The following is a 20,944-nucleotide window of genomic DNA, read 5'->3' on the forward strand; positions in this document are numbered from 1 at the left end:
AATCGTTTAAAAAAAAATATATATATAGTCAACAAAACATGTGTTGTGTGGTAGGTTTCTCCATGGTGTTTAATCCTGTTAATAACGTTGCAGAACATAAGCACTGAGCTTTGTTTTTTCCCTGGGGGTGTTCCACCTCTTTGCCGCCCCAAGGTCCCGCCCCCACTCCACCCCCTCCCTGAGGCCCTGCTCTCTTTCTGCCCTGCTCCAACCCCTCTCCTGAGGTCCCGCCACTCCCTGCTCTCCGCCCTCCCCCAAGCTTCTCCCGCAGCTGCTGAACAACTGTGGCTGGTGGGTGCCGAGCACCCGCTATTTTTTTATAGCCATTAAAAACCCATGGCGTTGGCACCTATGTTGCAGAATATTCTTTGTTTCCCTAATCTAGTTGCCGTTGTTTTAGAAGAGATTTCTGCTGTTATGTGACACTGATCTTACCAGTGATTTAATGAATAAATGAAACTTAAATATAGAAGATACTTTGCAAAAGCATAATGAACAACTTGTTTGTAACAAAAAAAAAACAAAACATTGCTAATAGATCTAACTTTGAAACTAATTCCCACGCTGAAAACTTCTGCCCTTCCTTCTAGCCATTATAACTTTATAAGTGTTCCTCCTAATCTATGTTTCAGTGATGCTAACTGGTGAATATATTTACATAAGTAACTAGTGAATCATTTTTACAGAAAAACCCAATGGAGTAAACAGATGTGTTAATGAGCCATATCAGTGCTGTAGAAATAGCCTCTCTCATTAAATCGCCTCTGGGGTAAAGATAAACTCTGTTAGTAACATTTCTTCCCTCACCTCCCAACCCTGGTGTTCAGCACTGCTCTTCTGAGCTCCCTCACCAAAATAAGTGTGTTAAAAATCATACCTAGGGCTTCCATTCTTTAAAAACAAAATCAGTGTTACAGGCGACTTCCTGGACAGTATACAACTGGAAGTACCAGCTGCAGCTATAGGGAGATTTTGAACTATTTAAACATCTCCTCAAAATAGCATCTCTTGCGTTGCCCATTCCGTCATAGTTCAGACCCAAGTCTTAAGAAGGGGATCCTCTCCCCACTCTATGGTCTTTACATTTGTGGGAATCTGTGCCTTCCTATGGACAAAACTAAGTGTGGTAAACACATTTCCCTGGTTGTCTCAGCAATCGTTTTGTCATAGCATCAACCCCACGTCTGGGTTCAGAGTTATTCACGTTCTCATGCTATGGACCTAGAAAGTGTTCCAGGGTGGGTTTACTTCTCTGTAGGGGCAGGCAATCTCCTTGATTTTGGACTTGTGGAGTTCTTCTTGAAATCCATCCATCCAGAGTGGAGTTTGTTTAGGGGATGTTATAGGGCCTGTGTTATACAGGAGGTCAGTCTAGATGGTCACAGTCGACTCTCTTTGGGCCGTGGACTCTATGAATCCTCACAATTACTTCTTCTGAGTGGCCCAAACGTCCATGTGCATTTGAAGGATGTAAACACTAAAGGGTCAGCGGTGTATTTTGAGTGACATGAGGGGTAAGTTGGAATAAGAAAACTGAGCAAAGGGAAACAAGTTTAGGATGAATATTGGGAAATATTTTCTACTGGTGACATATATTAGACTGAGGAAAGGAAATGGTAGAAGTCCCTTCAGTGGAGCCATTTAACGGTCTGTTACATGAAGCACCAGGGAATATGTTGTGGAAAGCCACTCACATTGCCCCACTGGGGATAATCTAAATGACCTAAATAAGTCTCTTTCATCTCTAATTTCTCTGTGTCTGTGAATCAACTTCCCTTAACGTACAGTATCTTTAATGTGTTGACTCATCGTCTCTCTCCTGGGTAGTCACAGTCTGTATGTAGTTAAGTGTTGCGTTTGTTCCTTGAGTTGAAATGTCTGGATTTCAGCTATTGTGTCTGGGAAGTCTGTGGCCAGTTTTAGACCTTGGTCCTGATAGAATGGAGTGGATATTGCTGTTTTATTTGCTACATCGGTTATGGTCAAGATTTCTGCCTGCAGCTTTTTGGCGGGGGAGGGTGAACACAGAGTTTGGGTCCTGGGCACAAAGTTTAGCAGGTACAAACTGCACCATAATATCTGCATTGAGTCATAATATTGCCTTTCAGTGCTGCAGTGGCTAGTCCCACGGAGCTGAGTTTTGCGTCTGCTTTAGTCAGGTTGTGTTCATACCTGAATTACAGGGAAATGAAGGGATTTGTGTGTGTAAGTCTCAGTTGCAATACCATTAGCCCACAGAAATGTCACACTTAGCAGTTCAGCCTGATGCTGATGGATGGATGACTCACCAGAATGGTACTGTCACACGGTGCATCTACCTGTGATATTCCCACTGGAAAGGTTCCTTTTAATCATGCTTTTAACGGTTCTCCTGGCTTTACTCAGAGATCAAGACTATACATTCGCAGCATCTTGTCAGATCTTGTATGGGGTTAGAACAGACACACAGCAGCTGCTAATGTGTGAAGCACATTGTATGAAACAAAGCACAAACATCTCCTGCCAGTCAGCAAAACCTCCTCAAGCTAATACTATACAACTCATATTTGAGTGCGTCTAATTAACCCATCCGAGAATGCATACACAGTCACGCCCTCCAATCCCGTTACTACCTGGTATACACGCTCCCTCGTGCACCTCTGACTGTCCATATGGCTGGATTTTTCCTCCTTTATTTTTTACATAGCATGTACAAATGGAAGCGCATTCAGGCAATATCCGGCTATGTTAGCTACTCCACCTGCAGCAAAGTACAGATTCACAGATTCCAAGGCCAGAAGGGACCATGGTGGTTATCTTGTCTAGTGGTTCTCAACCTCTTGGGCTCAGGACCCATCTGTAAATATTTATGGCCTGTTGTGACTCAGTAAATAGTCTGGGGATGGAGGTCATGGGGTGGTTTTTGGTAGGGTCCTGCCCCCCTCCCTCCCCAGTGGGGTAGGGTTCTGCACAGCACTCAGCCCACAGTGGCAAGCTCCAGCAGCTCCTGGGCTGTGGGACCGGCTGGGCTTGGCTCTCTGTTGGAGGTGGTACAACCTCTCAGGTTTGGCCCCGCCCCCCTGACTGGACCAAATTTTTGCGACTGGAGTTGTGACCTGGCTTATGGAGTTGCAGGGCCACTCACTCATATTTGGCCTAACTGGACTCCTGTCGTCATGACAGCTGGTCCAAACCTGAGTGGTGTTGGGACCCCAGAGGTTGCAGTGCCTGGAGCAGGTAGGCGAGCCCAGCCAGTCCTGTGGGACAGGAGTTGCCACGCGACCATTTGAAACATTTTGGAGACTCAATTACAGACCGGTAAGTTGAACGTCAGTACTGGGCAAATTAGTTGAAACAATAGTAAAGAATAAAATTGTCAGACACATAGAAGAACATAAATTGTTGGGCAAAAGTCAACATGGTTTCTGTAAAGGGAAATCATGTCTTACTAATCTATTAGAGTTCTTTGAAGGGGTCAACAAACGTGGACAAGGGGGATCCAGTGGACGTAGTATACTTAGATTTCCAGAAAGCCTTTGACAAGGTCCCTCACTAAAGGCTCTTACGTAAATTAAGTTGTCATGGGATAAGAGGGAAGATCCTTTCATGGATTGAGAACTAGTTAAAAGGCGGGGAACAAAGGGTAGGAATAAATGGTAAATTTTCAGAATGGAGAGGGGTAACTAGTGGTGGTCCGCAAGGGTCAGTCCTAGGACCAATCCTATTCAACTTATTCAAAAATGATCTGAAGAAAGGGGTAAACAGTGAGGTGGTAAAGTTTACAGATGATACTAAACTGCTCAAGATAGTCGAGACCAAAGCAGACTGGGAAGAACTTCAAAAAGATCTCACAAAACTAAGTGATGGGGCAACAAAATAGCAAATGAAATTTAATGTGGATAAATGTAAAGTAATGCACCTTGGAAAAAATAACCCCAACTATACATACAATATGATGGGGGCTAATTTAGCTACAGCTAATCAGGAGAAAGATCTTGGAGTCATCGTGGATAGTTCTCTGAAGACGTCCACACAGTGTGCAGCATCAGTCAAAAAAGCAAACAGGATGTTAGGAATCATTAAAAAGGGGATAGAGAATAAGATGGAGAATATCTTATTGCCCTTATATAAATCCATGGTAGGCCCACATCTTGAATACTGCGTAAAGATGTGGTCCCCTCATCTCAAAAAAGATATACTGGCATTAGAAAAGGTCCAGAGAAGGGCAACTAAAATGATTAGGGGTTTGGAATGGGTCCCAGATGAGGAGAGAATAAGAGGCTTGGACTTTTCAGCTTGGAAAAGAGGAGACTAAGGGGGGACATGATAGAGGTCTATAAAATCATGAGTGGTGTGGAGAAAGTGAATAAGGAAAAGTTATTTACTTGTTCCCACAATATAAGAACGAGGGGCCACCAAGTGATATTAATGGGCAGCAGGTTTAAAACAAATAAAAGGAAGTTCTTCTTCACTCAGTGCACAGTCAACCTGTGGAACTCCTTGCCTGAGGAGGTTGTGAATACTAGGACTATAACAGGGTTTAAAAGAGAACTGGATAAATTCATGGAGGTTAAGTCCATTAATGGCTATTAGCCAGGATGGGTAAGGAATGGTGTTCCTAGCCTCTGTTTGTCAGAGGGTGGAGATGGATGTCAGGAGAGAGATCACTTGATCATTACCTGTTAGGTTCACTCCCTCTGGGGCACCGGGCATTGGCCACTGTCGGCAGAGAGGATACTGGGCTGGATGGACCTTTGGTCTGACCCATTGTGGCTGTTCTTATGTTACCACTCCCTCAATTTTTGTGTCAACTGCAGACTTTATCGATGGTGATTTTATGTTTTCTTCAAAGTCATTGATAAAAATGTTAAATAGCATAGGGCTAAGAACCGATCCCTGTGGGACCCCACTGGAAACAAACCTGCTTGATGATGAGACCGCATTTACAATTCTATTTTGAGAACCATCAGTTAGCCATTTTTAATTAGTTGAATCATTAATGTACATGCAGTTTATATATGTATTAGATACGCAGCTTAGGTAGTTTATGTTTCATATATCAGATTTATAATATCAAAGTGGCTCCTTTTACATATGACATGCTTAAGTGGTCTTTTATTTTAGACATGGATCATTCCGTGTAGCCCAGTGTATAATAAAATGTGTAATACTGTCATTCGAAATCGCAATAACATATGTAAAAACACATACAAAATGTTGAACTTGTGATAAAACACTTCGGTCTACTTTTCAGAGTTAAAGGCAAAACATGTCTCTGGTCTTTGCTCTTAAATTTTAAAGGCCAAATGTTCTTGCAGATAGGTAGGAACTGCAGATGGGCTGGAACTCAGGGGATCTGGAGTCTATTCCCAGCTCTGCCACTGATGTGCTATATGACCTTGGACAAGTCACTTCACCTTTCTGTGCCCCTTCCTGCAGACCTTAATCACTCCTGTCTGTTTAGAGTGTAAGCTCTTTGGGGAAAGGACTGCCACTTTCTATGGGTATTTATAGTTTGACTCTCTACGGCCTCCCATAATACAAATAATTACTATATCAGCATTCTCACACTATATCTGTATTTACAAATATTTCCCAACAATACCTTTTAAACTTGTTCCTTTCAACAGGGTTGGAAGAAAGATTTATATGCAGTCTTTTGTGGGAGGTGATGAATAAAAACTTAGATATATAGATAGATACATCCATTTACACAAACTTTGTATCTGCATATTTCCATGTTATATGCACACACATAAACTGTCTCAGTATATGAAATGACCAGTCTACACGAGATGATGAATGTAAAATGATGTTGTTCAGCCACCTTTTAGCTTTAATATAATTGAATTTTTACTTTCCGTTCCTTGCAGTTACAGTATCCAAAAATGTTGGAAATAACCTCTTTTTTCCTTTACTAGTTTTGACTTTTGGTAGGGGAAAGAAATGGCAGCTAGAAGTGAGGAGGGATTAAAGATCAAACATCATGGGAAAGGAACTGACAGATGTAAACAGGTAGAGACTGGGCTTTGGGCTTAGCTGGGATTGGAAGGACATGTGGGAGCAGGAAGGAGTTTGGGATTGAACATTAGGTTTTGTCTGGTGAGGGAAGATTCAGTTAGGATTGGGTATTAGAGTGTGACTGGGCACTTGGATAATAAGGGTACCCTATAAGTACTAGGTACGTAGATGGTTGTTGCTGTGTGGAAGAAGCAACAGTGTAGGATCTAAGACATACATTAGGTTGGTTTAGGCAGGCTTATGAACGCATGTTGGGTAGCAGAGACGGCTATTTTAAAGAATGGCAGCAAAGGTCAAAGGCATTACCTATCTATAAACTAACTAGTAAGTAAATGTGAGTTTAGCTGGTAAATGGGAGACTGGGGGGAAACCTTGGCAGTGATTATTAACTTGGCTGCTTTGCTTTAGTGACTTTCTCATTTCTGTGCCAATGTGATCATTTATTGTCCATAAAGCTTGGAGAATGAATGAAGTTCGTTAGCTTGTTCTCCCTCTGCTGGCTTGCTCTGAACTGCAGAATATGTGATACTGTACAACTTACATAAACTGTGGCTATTTATTTTACTCAGTGATAAACAGAGACATTTTTGTATGTTTGGATATCTAGAATTTAGAAGACAGTCTCCACCTCGTTATAACACTGTTGAAGTTCTGGACTAGAAGGGGCATGGAATAAGATTAAGTGCTGCAGTTTTATTAAACTGTAATAACTCATCCATAATACTCAGCTTGGATATCATGTCTCTGAGGATTTTGAAGCACTTTAGAAAGTGAGTGTTAGCCCCGTTTTATAGATGGAGAACCCAAAGCACAGAGAGATTGAGCAACTTGTCAGAAGTCATGAAGATACAGTAACTCAGCTGAAAATACAGCCCAGAAGTCCTGACTTGGAATTCCCCAATATAACCGCTTGCCTCGCACACTGCTTCCCCAGGTGTTTCTCAAGTGCTGACGTGCTAAGTTTCTAAGTGATGCTGATTTCCGCGGAAGCATGTTTTCTCCTGCATTCTTCGGGCAAGATGCCTTCAAATTTGGTTCCTTGGTTTCTCTGTGTCAGAGATCATTTGTCTTTAATGTTGTCTTGAGAGATGATTTCAAAATAAAATGAGAGTGCATGGCTTCAGCAGTGCCCCTCTGTAAGGAGGACCAGGCGGGCTGGAGCTCTGCACAGAATTTCCAGGAGGTAGTCCTTTAAGAAGTCCCCAGCATCTACCAGGAAGGAGAGACTCAGCAGAAGCAATTGTAGCCTTCTGCCCCAGGGGCCAGGGCCTATTGTAGTCTTCCCTCCCGCCCCCCCGCCCCTAACCCTTTTGCAAAACCAGATTTTTGGAGGTTCCCCTCAGTAGCTCCCTTCCCATCTCAGCAAAAACAGAGGTACTCCTGTGATGTCAGCAGTTCTGGTCAGTGCTTAGTAGGTCTGGGAGTCTGACTGTGAGTGGGGGAATTTGGGGAAAGGGGAGTGACAGAAAAGATTAGGTATCAGAGAGGCTGTAAGAACCACTTCTCAACCATGTCTTCAGGGATCTTAGAACATGAATGAACGGACAGTCTGTTCAGTGAAAAGTCTTAGGGGGTAAGGTTCTCACTGCCACTCTGACACCTTTATTCTGCACGGAGATGCCCGTAATAGCCCAGGGTAGGGATTTTCTCATTCTCCTTTCACCACTATCAGAGGGGTAGCCATGTTAGTCTATATCCACAAAAACAATGAGGAGTCCGGTGGCATCTTAAAGACTAACAGATTCATTTGGGCATAAGCTTCCGTGAGTAAAAAACCCACGTCTTCAGATGCATGGAGATCACGAACATGGTCTGAATCATAGAATATCAGGGTTGGAAGGGACCTCAGGAGGTCATCTAGTCCAACCCCCTGCTCAAAGCAGGACCAATCCCCAACTAAATCATCCCAGCCAGGGCTTTGTCAAGCCTGACCTTAAAAATATCTAAGGAAGGAGATTCCACCACCTCCCTAGGTAACCCATTCCAGTGCTTCACCACCCTCCTAGTGAAAAAGTTTTTCCTAATATCCAACCTAAACCTCCCCCACTGCAACTTGAGACGATTACTCCTTGTTCTGTCAACAGCTACCACTGAGAACAGTCTAGATCCATCCTCTTTGGAACCCCCTTTCAGGTAGTTGAAAGCAGCTATCAAATCCCACCTCATCCTTCTCTTCCACAGACTAAATAATCCCAGTTCCCTCAGCCTCTCCTCATAAGTCATGTGTTCCAGACCCCTAATCATTTTTGTTGCCCTCCGCTGGACTCTCTCCAATTTTTCCACATCCTTCTTGTAGTGTGCGGCCCAAAACTGGACACAGTACTCCAGATGAGGCCTCACCAATGTCGAATAGAGGGGAATGATCATGTCCCTCGATCTGCTGGCAATGCCCCTACATATACATCCCAAAATGCCATTGGCCTTCTTGGTAACAAGGGCACACTGTTGACTGTGTCTGTGTGGCACGAGCCTTTCCCAGAGAACTTGTTCATTTCTTTGGTTGGTTTGCAATGCCAGTGTCTGACATATCCTGGCTGCAAGACCAGTTGACTTTGTGGCAGCCCAAAGCACATCTTCTTTTTTTCCCACCGGTGGCGATTGTATTGATTTGGTTTTATTTAGTACTATATTAAATGTGGGGTGTGTCATATTTAAGGGGAGATAGCCCCTAGCTTGCCTATGACAACTCTCTAAAAACCCACCTGGGAGTAATTGGTTCTTCCAAGTGGCTGATTATAAAGATCAGTTAAAAGCGTACATCTAGGGGCAAAGAATGTCGGCCTTACTTACAGGATGGGGGACTCTATCCTGGGAAGCTGTGACTCTGAAAAACATTTGGGGGTCATGGTGGATAATCAGTTACACATGAGCTCCCACTGCCGTGCTGTGGCCAAAACGGCTAGTGTAATCCTTGGATGCATGAAGAGGGAAATCTTGAGTAGGAGTAGAGAGGTTATTTTGCCTCCATATCTGGCACGGGTGCGACCGCTGCTGGAATCCTGTGTCCAGGTCAGGTGCCTACAATTCAAGAAGGATGTTGATAAATTGGAGAGGATGCAAAGACGAGCTGTGAAAATGATATAATGATTGGAAAACATGCCTTCTAGTGGTAGGCTCAAGGAGCCGAATCTATTTAGCTTAACAGAGAGAAGGTGAAGGGGTGACTTGATTACAGTCTGGAAGTGCCTACATGGGAAGCAACTCTTTAATAGTGAGCTCTTCAGTCTATCAGAGAAAAGTGTAAAACGGTCCAGTGGCTGGAAGTTGAAGCTAGAGAAAGTCAGACTGGAAGTAAGGCATGCATTTTTAACACTCAGTGTAATTAACCTTTGGAACAGCTCACCACGGGTCGTGGCGAATTCCCCGTCACTGACCATTTTTATATCAAAATTGGATGTTTTTCTAAAAGATCTGCTCTAGGAATTGTTCTGGGGAAGTTCACTGGCCTGGATTACACAGGAGGTCAGATTAGATGATCACAGTGGTTCCTTCTGGCCTTGGAATCTATGAATTAGTAAAGGAGTATTTGCATGCACTAAATAGGGTAAGTCAGGGGAGTGGAGTCAGGAGGAGGGTGCTTCTGAGGAGAAGAGGCTTGTAAGGGGAAGGCAGAGGGAAAGTTGTCCCAGGGAAGGAACAGGAGTAGCCCAGTAGAAGGAACCAGGGGAAGGCTCCAAAGAGACTGTTCCCCAGGGGAAAGGAGCCAGGAGTACCTTGAATAGAAGGAATCAGTGACTGTTTCCAGGGGACAGGAACAAGAGCCCTGAAGGAATGAACCAGAGTTTCTCCAAAGTTAGTTGGCCTTGACCCTGGAATAGCAGATGCCCTGCGGGTACCAGAATAAAATCTTGCTGATGTTCATTAATTTCTGTTGCCAGTAATGAGACCTTCTGAAGGGGTTGTTCTTTAACACACAAAGTCTGTTTGGATTTGTCTGTATCCAGCTGACAGTAAACTAAGGCAGGGCTCGACCGCAGCGCCTCGCCTGAATGCTAGGGGGTGCACAGTGGGAGGTGGTGTGTCTGCAGGGGGTCATGGGATGCTAGCCGTTCTGCAAATCTACAGAGAAAAGGGGCTTCCAGTGGCAGAGATGTGACTTAGCCAAGCCTAGCCCATGTTTACTTGGCACCTATGCCACTGGCAAGTATCCATGCAACTAGTGAGCAGGCACAGTGCCATCCTAACAGATGGGCATGAGGGTAGGCAGCCAACGCATCACACAGCATCTTGTATGTTTGGCAGTGCAGTACATGATTCCCAACTGGAAATATTGAAACAGGCTGTGCACTCCGAGCTTACACACACATCGAGGGTCTGGCTATCGTCAGTCCAGCCCTGAGCTGCATTGATTTCGGAAAATTAAATATAGAAAAATACTGCCCGATGCTGCCTGCTGTCATTTACGGCAGGGCAGCTGGCTCTTGTTGGCATTGGAGAATCTGTTGCCAAGAAGCGAGAGGAATCCTCATCAGTTCTTCGCCTCTTCCCACTCTTTGCAAGTACTTCAGCTAAGTAGGCGCTCACCTCTGGGTCTTCCCCTCTCCACCGGAGCCAAGGACAGTCTCATTTGGCAGCTTTACAGGAATCAGATTATAAGCGTGCCAGATAGAAGCGCGTTAATGGAAGGTCAGTGTGTTTTATCCCTTTCAAATCTACACTTTGCTGTTGCTTACTGCGGTATGATGACGGTGCTTTGTTTATCCCAAGCTCTTCAAAGGCATTAAGGGTGATTTAAGGAATTAAGTCACCAGCATCCTGGTAAAGTAAGTAGGTAGCTTCCAGTTTCACAGATGGGGAATCCGAGGCACAGATTGGAAAACATTCAAAAGCATCTGTGAAAATAAATCCACCTGAGGATCTCCACCCAGATGGTGGGAGAACCTGGCTGCACCCCATTATTGGCACTAGGTGTCTTCAGCATAGGCCCCAGGTCCTTACAAATTGCGAGGAGCCCTGCCCTTCCTTCCTCTCTGGCTCCCCCTGGGAGTTCGCTGCACTCTCCGTAGGGTCAGGGTGAAGATCTCCCGGCTTGGAGTTTACTCTGTGGCTCCAGGAGTCCCTCCAGCAATCTCCTGCTTAGGGCAGTCCTGCTCCTGCCCCCACAGCTGACTGCCGTTTCCTCCCTTCTCAAGGCCTCCTTCCAACCACACACGACTGATGGGTCCAGATGGGTGGGACTAGCCCTGCTTCCCAGGGCATCTCTGGCACCTTCCTTGTCAGGATGGAGTCTATACACGCCGTCACAGCATTTCAGTATCAGGAGCCCCTGTCCCACATTCTAAAAGTTAAAGCCAAAATTTTAAGAGACTTTAGGTGTCTAAAGATGCAGATGAGTGTCTAGTGGGAGTTTTTAAATTCAGTGGGAGTTAGGCGCCGAGTGGGATTTTCAGAAGTGCGTATCAGCATCTTGAGACACCTCAAGACGTTTACACTCGGGCCATAAGGCTAAGTCTGATTGAAAGTCAGTGGGACTTGGCCTCCTAAGACACGTAGGGTACAAGTAGAGTGCAGCTCGGAGCGAGCCTCCCAGCCTGGGCACACAGACGCATACCAGCTCTGCTCCAGCTAGTGCGCTAGAAATAGCAGCGTGGATGATGAGGCACAGACTAGCTGTCCCCTCCTTACCCCTGGGTCAATGCTCGAGCAGCTAGCCCATACTGCTGCCCATGCTGCAACATCCAGACTGTTCCTTTTAATTCGCTAGCTTTAGCAGAGCTAGCGGGCATCTGTCTACCCAGGCTGGGAGGCATGCTTCTGGTTGCAGTGTAGACAGACGGACAGCTGCTTTTGAAAATTTTACCCAAAGAGGCGAAGGGGTGGTGTAATGGTCCCTCGCCCTCTCGTGGGGCGGGAGGCCGCTCAGTCTGGTCCCGTCTAGCCAGGACCAGAGTCCGTAGGACAGTGGAGCCCACAATAGGGCTGGGTGACCAACTGTCACAGTCAGGCTTTACCCTGAGCTTGGGTGGCTCAAGCTGTCAGCCCTTAAACAGAGTTTATATCTGAGCTGGGGCCTGGGCTTGAGGAGGCTCAGGCAGCCAGCGACCAAACAGTCTCAGGGCTGGCTTTAGCCTGGGTGGAGCTCAGGCAGCCCGCAAAGAAACAGTCTTCAAGGGTGACTGGTAAGGGAGGCTCCTTCTCCAGAGCAGGAGCTTCTCAGGGAAGTGTAGGGAGTTGACCCCCTGGGGTGGGGTCGCAGGGGGACGTGGCCCCACCCTACTCCACCGCATCCCAGCCCAGGCAGGAGGAGATTCAGCCGCAGCACGCCGACTGAACCACAGCCGGCTGCACGGGGGCTGCCCCTGGGCTACTTCCTGCCTCCCTGGTGGTTGGTACCTGTGGCCTCCAGGCCTTTTCTGGCTCCTCGGGGTACACGGCGGCAGGCACTCCGGGCCAGTCCGCGTTGGCGTCTGGGAATCGGGAACAGCCAGGCATAGGTTCCTCTGGGATGCTGCAGAATAGGCAGAGCGTCCTCCTCCTCTGCAAGCTCTGCCCCAACTGTGCTGCAGGGCCAGTCTTTTATACTTCTGGCCACGCCCTGCTACTTCCAGTGTGTGGGGGGCGATCTAGGCTCCGCCCTCCAAGGGGAGTGTAATGGTCCCTCGCTCTCCCTTGGGGAGGGAGGCTACTCCGCCTCACTACAGGTGGGTTTCGAAAATGAGTGTGTGCACATAGACCTGTATGCAGGTAGCCACTATGGAAACACACAGCCCTGGTCTACACTAGGACTTTAGGTCGAATTTAGCAGCATTAAATCGATGTAAACCTGTACCCATCCACACAATGAAGCCCTTTATTTCGACTTAAAGGGCTCTTAAAATCAATTTCCTTACTCCACCCCGACAAGTGGATTAGCGCTTAAGTTGGCCTTGCCGGCTCAAATTTGGGGTACTGTGGGCACAATTTGACGGTATTGGCCTCCGGGAGCTATCCCAGAGTGCTCCATTGTGACCGCTCTGGACAGCACTCTTGTCAAGGTTCCTCCCCCACTCTGAACTCTAGGGTACAGATGTGGGGACCTGCATGAAAACCTCCTAAGCTTATCTTTACCAGCTTAGGTCAAAACTTCCCCAAGGTACAAAATATTCCACCCTTTGTCCTTGGATTGGCCGCTACCACCACCAAACAAATACTGGTTACTGGGGAGGAGCTGTTTGGAAACGTCTTTCCCCCCAAAATACTTCCCAAAACCTTGCACCCCACTTTCTGGACAAGGTTTGGTAAAAAGCCTCACCAATTTGCCTAGGTGACTACAGACCCAGACCCTTGGTCTTAAGAACAGTGAACAATCCTCCCAACACTTGCACCCCACCTTTCCTGGGAAATGTTGGATAAAAAGCCTCACCAATTTGCATAGGTGACCACAGACCCAAACCCTTGGATCTGAGAACAATGAAAAAGCATTCAGTTTTCTTACAAGAAGACTTTTAATAGAAATAGAAGTAAATAGAAGTAAAGAAATCCCCTCTGTAAAATCAGGATGGTAGATACCTTACAGGGTAATTAGATTCAAAACATAGAGAATCCCTCTAGGCAAAACCTTAAGTTACAAAAAAGATACACAGACAGAAATAGTTATTCTATTCAGCACAATTCTTTTCTCAGCCATTTAAAGAAATCATAATCTAACACATACCTAACTAGATTACTTACTAAAAGTTCTAATACTCCATTCCTGTTCTGTCCCCAGCAAAGGCAGCATAAAGACAGACAGAGAGACCCTTTGTTTCTCTCCCTCCTCCCAGCTTTTGAAAGTATCTTGTCTCCCCATTGGTCATTTTGGTCAGGTGCCAGTGAGGTTACCTTTAGCTTCTTAACCCTTTACAGGTGAGAGGAGCTTTCCCCTGGCCAGGAGGGATTTCAAAGGGGTTTACCCTTCCCTTTATATTTATGACAACTCTCAACTCAGATGCACTGGCCAGGTAGACAGGAAAAGAACCGCGAACTTTTGAATCTCATTTCCTGTTTGGCCAGCGTGGCAAGCTGCAGGTGACCATGCAGAGCTCATCAGCAGAGGTGACCATGATGGAGTCCCAGAATCGCAAAAGAGCTCCAGCATGGACCGAATGGGAGGTACGGGATCTGATCGCTGTTTGGGGAGAGGAATCCGTGCTACCAGAACTCCGTTCCAGTTTTCGAAATGCCAAAACCTTTGTCAAAATCTCCTAGGGCATGAAGGACAGAGGCCATAACAGGGACCCGAAGCAGTGCCGCGTGAAACTTAAGGAGCTGAGGCAAGCCTACCAGAAAACCAGAGAGGCGAACGGCCGCTCCGGGTCAGAGCCCCAAACATGCCGCTTCTATGATGAGCTGCATGCCATTTTAGGGGGTTCAGCCACCACTACCCCAGCCGTGTTGTTTGACTCCTTCAATGGAGATGGAGGCAACACGGAAGCAGGTTTTGGGGATGAAGAAGATGATGATGATGATGATGAGGTTGTAGATAGCTCACAGCAAGCAAGCGGAGAAACCGGTTTTCCCGACAGCCAGGAACTGTTTCACACCCTGGACCTGGAGCCAGTACCCCCTGAACCCACCCAAGGCTGCTTCCTGGACCCGGCAGGCGGAGAAGGGACCTCCGGTGAGTGTACCTTTTAAAATACTATACATGGTTTAAAAGCAAGCATGTGAAAGGATTACTTTGCCCTGGCATTCGTGGCTCTCCTGGATGTACTCCCAAAGCCTTTGCAAAAGGTTTCTGGGGAGGGCAGCCTTATTGCGTCCTTCATGGTAGGACACTTTACCACTCCAGGCCAGTAACACGTACTCGGGAATCATTGTACAACAAAGCATTGCAGTGTATGTTTGCTGGCGTTCAAACAACATCCGTTCTTTATCTCTCTGTGTTATCCTCAGGAGAGTGAGATATAATTCATGGTCACCTGGTTGAAATAGAGTGCTTTTCTTCAGGGGACACTCAGAGGAGCCCGTTCCTGCTGGGCTGTTTGCCTGTGGCTAAACAGAAATGTTCCCCCCCTGTTAGCCACGGGGAGTGGGGAGGGTTGAGGGGGTAGCCATGTGGGGGGGGGGGGAGGCAAAATGCGACCTTGTAACGAAAGCACATGTGCTATGTATGTAAAGTTAACAGCAAGGTTTACCCTGAAAGAGTGTAGCCACTGTTTTATAAAATGTGTCTTTTTAAATACCGCTGTCCCTTTTTTTTTCCTCCACCAGCTGCATGTGTTTCAATGATCACAGGATCTTCTCCTTCCCAGAGGCTAGTGAAGATTAGAAACAAAAAAAACCGCACTCGAGATGAAATGTTCTCCGAGCTCATACTGTCCTCCCGCACTGATAGAGCACAGACGAATGTGTGGAGGCAAATAATGTCAGAGTGCAGGAAAGCACAAAATGACTGGGAGGAGAGGTGGCGGGCTGAAGAGAGTAAGTGGCGGGCTGAAGAGAGTAAGTGGCGGGCTGAAGACAGGGCTGAAGCTCAAATGTGGCGGCAGCGTGATGAGAGGAGGCAGGATTCAATGCTGAGGCTGCTGGAGGACCAAACCAGTATGCTCCAGCGTATGGTTGAGCTGCAGCAAAGGCAGCTGGAGCACAGACTGCCACTACAGCCCCTGTGTAACCAACCACCCTCCTCCTCAAGTTCCATAGCCTCCACACCCAGACGCCCAAGAACGCGGTGGGGGGGGCCACCGGCCAACCAGCCACTCCGCCACAGAGGATTGCCCAAAAAAAAGAAGTCTGGCATTCAATAAATTTTAAAGTTGTAAACTTTTAAAGTGCTGTGTGGCATTTTCCTTCCCTCCTTCACCACCCCTCCTGGGCTACCTTGGTAGTCATCCCCCTATTTGTGTGATGAATGAATAAAGAATGCATGAATGTGAAGCAACAATGACTTTATTGCCTCTGCAAGCTGTGATCGAAGGGAGGAGGGGAGGGTGGTTAGCTTACAGAGAAGTAGAGTGAACCAAGGGGAGGGGGGTTTCATCAAGGAGAAACAAACAGAACTTTCACACCGTAGCCTGTCCAGTCATGAAACTGGTTTTCAAAGCTTCTCTGATGCATACCGCACCCTCCTGTGCTCTTCTAGCCGCCCTGGTGTCTGGCTGCGCGTAACCAGCAGCCAGGTGATTTGCCTCAACCTCCCACCCCGCCATAAACGCCTCCCCCTTACTCTCACAGATGTTGTGGAGCACACAGCAAGCAGTAATAACAGTGGGAATATTGGTTTCGCTGAGGTCTAAGCGAGTCAGTAAACTGCGCCAGCGTGCCTTTAAACGTCCAAATGCACATTCTACCACCATTCTGCACTTGCTCAGCCTGTAGTTGAACAGCTCCTGACTACTGTCCAGGCTGCCTGTGTACAGCTTCATGAGCCATGGTATTAAGGGGTAGGCTGGGTCCCCAAGGATACATATAGGCATTTCAACATCCCCAACAATTATTTTCTGGTCTGGGAATAAAGTCCCTTCCTGCAGCTTTTGAAACAGACCAGAGTTCCTGAAGATGTGAGCGTCATGTACCTTTCCCGGCCATCCCCCGTTGATGTTGGTGAAACGTCCCTTGTGATCCACCAGAGCTTGCAGCACTATTGAAAAGTACCCCTTGAGGTTTATGTACTCGGCGGCTTGGTGCTCCGGTGCCAAGATAGGGATATGGGTTCCGTCTATGGCCCCACCACAGTTAGGGAATCCCATTGCATCAAAGCCATCCACTATGACCTGCACATTTCCCAGGGTCACTACCCTTGATATCAGTAGATCTTTGATTGCGTGGGCTACTTGCATCACAGCAGCCCCAACAGTAGATTTGCCCACTCCAAATTGATTCCCAACTGACCGGTAGCTGTCTGGCGTTGCAAGCTTCCACAGGGCTATCGCCACTCGCTTCTCAACTGTGAGGGCTGCTCTCATCTTGGTATTCTTGCGCCTCGGGGCAGGGGAAAGCAAGTCACAAAGTTCCATGAAAGTGCCCTTACACATGCGAAAGTTTCGCAGCCACTGAGAATCGTCCCAGACCTGCAACACTATGCGGTCCCACCAGTCTGTGCTTGTTTCCCGCGCCCAGAATCAGCGTTCCACAGCATGAACCTGCCCCATTAGCACCATGATGCATGCATTGGCAGGGCCCATGCTTTCAGAGAAGTCTGTGTCCATGTCCTGATCACTCACGTGACCGCGCTGACGTCGCCTCCTCGCCCGGTATCGCTTTGCCAGGTTCTGGTGCTGCATATACTGCTGGATAATGCGCGTGTTGTTTAATGTGCTCCTAATTGCCAAAGTGAGCTGAGCGGCCTCCATGCTTGCCTTGGTATGGCGTCTGCACAGAAAAAAGGCGCGGAACGATTGTGTGCCGTTGCTCTGACGGAGGGAGGGGCGACTGACGACATGGCTTACAGGGTTGGCTTCAGGAAGCTAAAATCAACAAAGGGGGTGGCTTTACATCAAGGCGTATTTCAGGCAGGACTTCACGGAGAGTTCCAATAAGAAATGGTGCACCTAAGTTATTGTTCTTATTGGAACAAGGAGGTTAGCCTGGCCTCTGATTGATACATGGCTAGATTTACCTCGCTGCACCTTCCCTGTGAGTGACTGCAGTGTGACCTAGAGGAATGAGTCCCCTAGACGGGGGAGGAGGCAAATGAGTACAAAACAAATCTGGTCTATTTCTTGTTTTGATCCACTCCATCTATCTTTTACATCTTTGGCTTGCAGCAGATGGTGCAGAAGGACTGCATGCCATCCACATCTCATGGCTGCTCGGCAGAAGATGGTACAGTGCGACTGCTAGCCATCGTCATCTCTTGCCTGCCCAGCAGAAGATGGTACAGTACGACTGCTAGCAATCCGTATCGCCTGCCTGCTCACCATCAGATGGTTCAATAGGACTGACTGCAGGACTAAAGAGAATGACCTGGTCAGGTCACTCCAAATTTAGTCCTTGCGCCCATGTCTGCCCAGGCGCTCCCAGCCGACGTGGCCAGGAGCACCTCGGACACGACGATGATGGCTACCAGTCGTATTGCACCGTCTGCTGCCAGAAGGCAAGGGGTTGCTGCTACTGTGTAGCAATGCCGTACCGCGTCCGCCAGCACCCAGGAGACATAGGGTGACGGTTACCTGAGCGGGCTCCGTGCTTGCCGTGGTATGGCGTCTGCACAGGTAACTCAGGAAAAAAGGCGCGAAACGATTGTCTGCCCTTGCTTTCACAGAGGGAGGGAGGGAACGGGGGCCTGACGATATGTACCCAGAACCATCCGCGACAATGTTTTAGCCCCATCAGGCATTGGGATCTCAACCCAGAATTCCAATGGGCAGTGGAGACTGCGGGAACTGTGGGATAGCTACCCACAGTGCAACGCTCCGGAAGTCGACTCTAGCCTCGGTACTGTGGAAGCGCTCCGCCGAGTTAATGCACTTAATGCACTTAGAGCATTTTCTGTGGGGGGACACACACTCGAATATATAAAACCGATTTCTAAAAAAACAGCTTCTATAAATTCGACCTTATTCCGTAGTGTAGACATACCCATGGAATCATAGGTCATCAGATCCAGGCCTCTCCGCTGAGACAGGACCAAGTAAACCTAGCTCATCCCTGGTAGGTGTTTGTCCAGCCTGTCCTTAAACACCTCCAATAATGGGGATTCTGCAGCCTCCCTTGGAAGCCTCTTCCAGAGCCTGACTACCCTTCTCATAGCTAACCTAAATCTCCCTTTGTATTTGTTTGTATAAGGCATGTGCAAATGTGTGCAGGTGGTTCTCAGATGAACAATTAGTTCGTGGCAGGCTGGGGTGTCGATCTCTCCCGCACTGTTTCCAAGTGGTACCTTCTGCCATGCACTAAAAAATCCATAGTGGATTTTAGGCTGCCCCCCCCCCTTTTAAATGGGAATAGTTTAAAGTGCACTGGGGAACTTTTAGCACCCAGCGGTAAGGTCCACATGGACACTTAGTGGTGTAGATTTATATGTCTTCTTGCTGCGAATTAAATGGTCGTATAGACCAGTTCTGAGTGCCTTAGACGCTGCTGTTTGGGGTGAAGCTTGGGCTCTGAAGCTGAACCGTGCTAGCCTGAGTCTGTCGACCCAGGCGGGGAGGCTTGTTTCTGCAGACTCCAAAATGCTGTGTAGACGTACCCGACGTGTGACTTGCCCAGTGTCCTAGAGGGAAACAGTAACGGATTGAGGAATAGAATCCATGAGTCCCGATGCTACTCAGCTCTAAACGCTAGTTAACATTCCCATACCTACTAGCGCTCACTGTTCCTAAAGGTTGCACCTAGATGGCAAGGGGATTGCTGTGCTAGAAATATGTACACAGACGTAAAAGTAGATAAAGGAGAGAGAAAAAAAAGCTGTGTTAAGAGGATTAAAAAATAATACAAACATATTTTTGTATGGAGGTCAGCAAATGTGGCTCTGGATTCACACAGGGAGCAATTCTGTTGTGTAAGAACCACACTGAATGAGACCATTAACAGAGTCACTTCATTAAGAGGAGGGTATGTTTCAAGTTTCAGAAAATTTCCAAATTTTTGGGAAGCAATTGAAGGTGACATTCTGAATAAGATAAGACTGAATGAACGCTTTACTCTCTCCCTCCCCTCCTACCTCCCCCATCTTATATTTGCTACTGTCAAAAGGGCACAAATCACAGATTCGTAAAGATACACTCATTCCAAAACACAGTAGAGAAGGATTTTGTCTTTATGACAAAACACAGCAGGAAGATTTTATCTTTAAAATCAGATACAGCTGTCAGTGCTTCAGGTTTATTTAATGTAATGGAACATTGAAATGGATAGGGAAGGATAAAATACGTTTGGCTACTTTAATGGACTTCTGAACACTGGCTGGCTGGTAGGGCTAGTGCAGTGCTTCTCAGACTATTTATATGCAGCCTACAAAGTGTTAGCTGGGACACAGTGCCCCCACCTAACCCCCCCACAAACCCGTATGCTCAGCACCCTCTGCCCAGAGACCCCTCCATGGATTGGGGCCAGGAGTGGAAAGCTGGGCGTGGGGCAGGGACCCCGACCCCTGTCGTGTGGGCCCGGGGGGCGTCCAGGATCCTGTTGTGCGGGGCTGGGCAGCAGCCGGATGGCCGGACCCTGAGCCCCGCTGTGTGGGCACAGCAGCTGGGAGCCCGCCCTGCAGCAGGGCAGCCAGGAGCTGGCAGCCCAGAGCCCACCATGGCAGGGCAGCCGGGAGCCCACGGCTGGTAGCACACAGCTGATTGGGCTGCATGCGGTTGAGAACCTCTGGGCTAGGGGTATGAAGCCAGCATCTAACAGCAGCAGAGTAGCTAAAAATATACACCGCATTCTGATAGGTTGAACTTCCACAAGTCAAGACAGCTGAAATGCTTTGGCCTAGCTGTACTCCGTCCTCCGTATTTGCAGTTTGACTTATGGGACAATGGGACTTAAGCTCTGAAATCACCAAGAGGCTTGGAAAATTCCACCATTAAGTGCCTAAAGATGGATATAGGAGTCTAATTTTTCTTTTTTTTTTTTTTAAATACACAGGGCGAAATATGAAGTCTGAATAACTTTGTTAATGTATTGGAACTTTCTTCGTTGTTAACACTGAAGCAGTTTTTGTTCTGAAGCGACAAAGACTCTTTATGCCGCCGAGAGAAACATTATTTAATAAAAATATAGTTTCAACCCCTGATGCTGTAAATACTTAGACACGTGCTTGATTTTAAGCATGAGTCGTCTCACTGGGGTCAATGGAACTGTCAAGGGGAATAAAACTATGAACATACCTCAGTGTTTGCAGCACAAGGGCCTTAATTTTCAAAAGTTTGTGTTTTTGCCTGTGGTTATTTTGTAAAGCTCACACAAGATACCTCACCATTGACGATATTTAAAACAAGCAAGTAAACGTTGATAATGTAGTTCAGTATACATTCCAATCTGAGGTTTCCATAACACAGTTTTTCAAATTAGTTTTACAGAGCCTCAAACAAATTTTAATAACAAGGAT

At 47.1% G+C, this 20,944-nt stretch overlaps 2 protein-coding genes across 16 annotated transcripts in view; both read left to right on the forward strand.

The window, feature by feature from the left end:
• The window catches only part of TSNARE1 (t-SNARE domain containing 1), a 710,453-nt gene that overhangs the window by 208,764 nt on the left and 480,745 nt on the right, over positions 1 to 20,944 (forward strand). The window lies entirely within an intron of this gene.
• LOC144260978 (uncharacterized) lies at positions 10,376 to 15,707 on the forward strand. The gene is made up of 3 exons (XM_077809999.1): positions 10,376 to 10,626; positions 14,167 to 14,578; positions 15,172 to 15,707. The coding sequence occupies exons 2-3, from the start codon at positions 14,170 to 14,172 to the stop codon at positions 15,705 to 15,707; spliced, it is 945 nt and encodes a 314-aa protein (XP_077666125.1). The 5' UTR covers positions 10,376 to 10,626; positions 14,167 to 14,169.

Source organism: Eretmochelys imbricata, chromosome 2, assembly GCF_965152235.1.
Source record: "Eretmochelys imbricata isolate rEreImb1 chromosome 2, rEreImb1.hap1, whole genome shotgun sequence".
Lineage (NCBI taxonomy): Eukaryota > Metazoa > Chordata > Testudines > Cheloniidae > Eretmochelys > Eretmochelys imbricata.

Excerpts from the sequence above, each read along its gene's own strand:
- LOC144260978 (XM_077809999.1), top strand. The coding sequence starts at position 14,170 with ATGAAGGACAGAGGCCATAACAGGGACCCGAAGCAGTGCCGCGTGAAA. Across the intron at positions 14,579-15,171 it reads AGGCGGAGAAGGGACCTCCG|CTGCATGTGTTTCAATGATC; the intron begins GTGAGTGTACCT and ends TTCCTCCACCAG.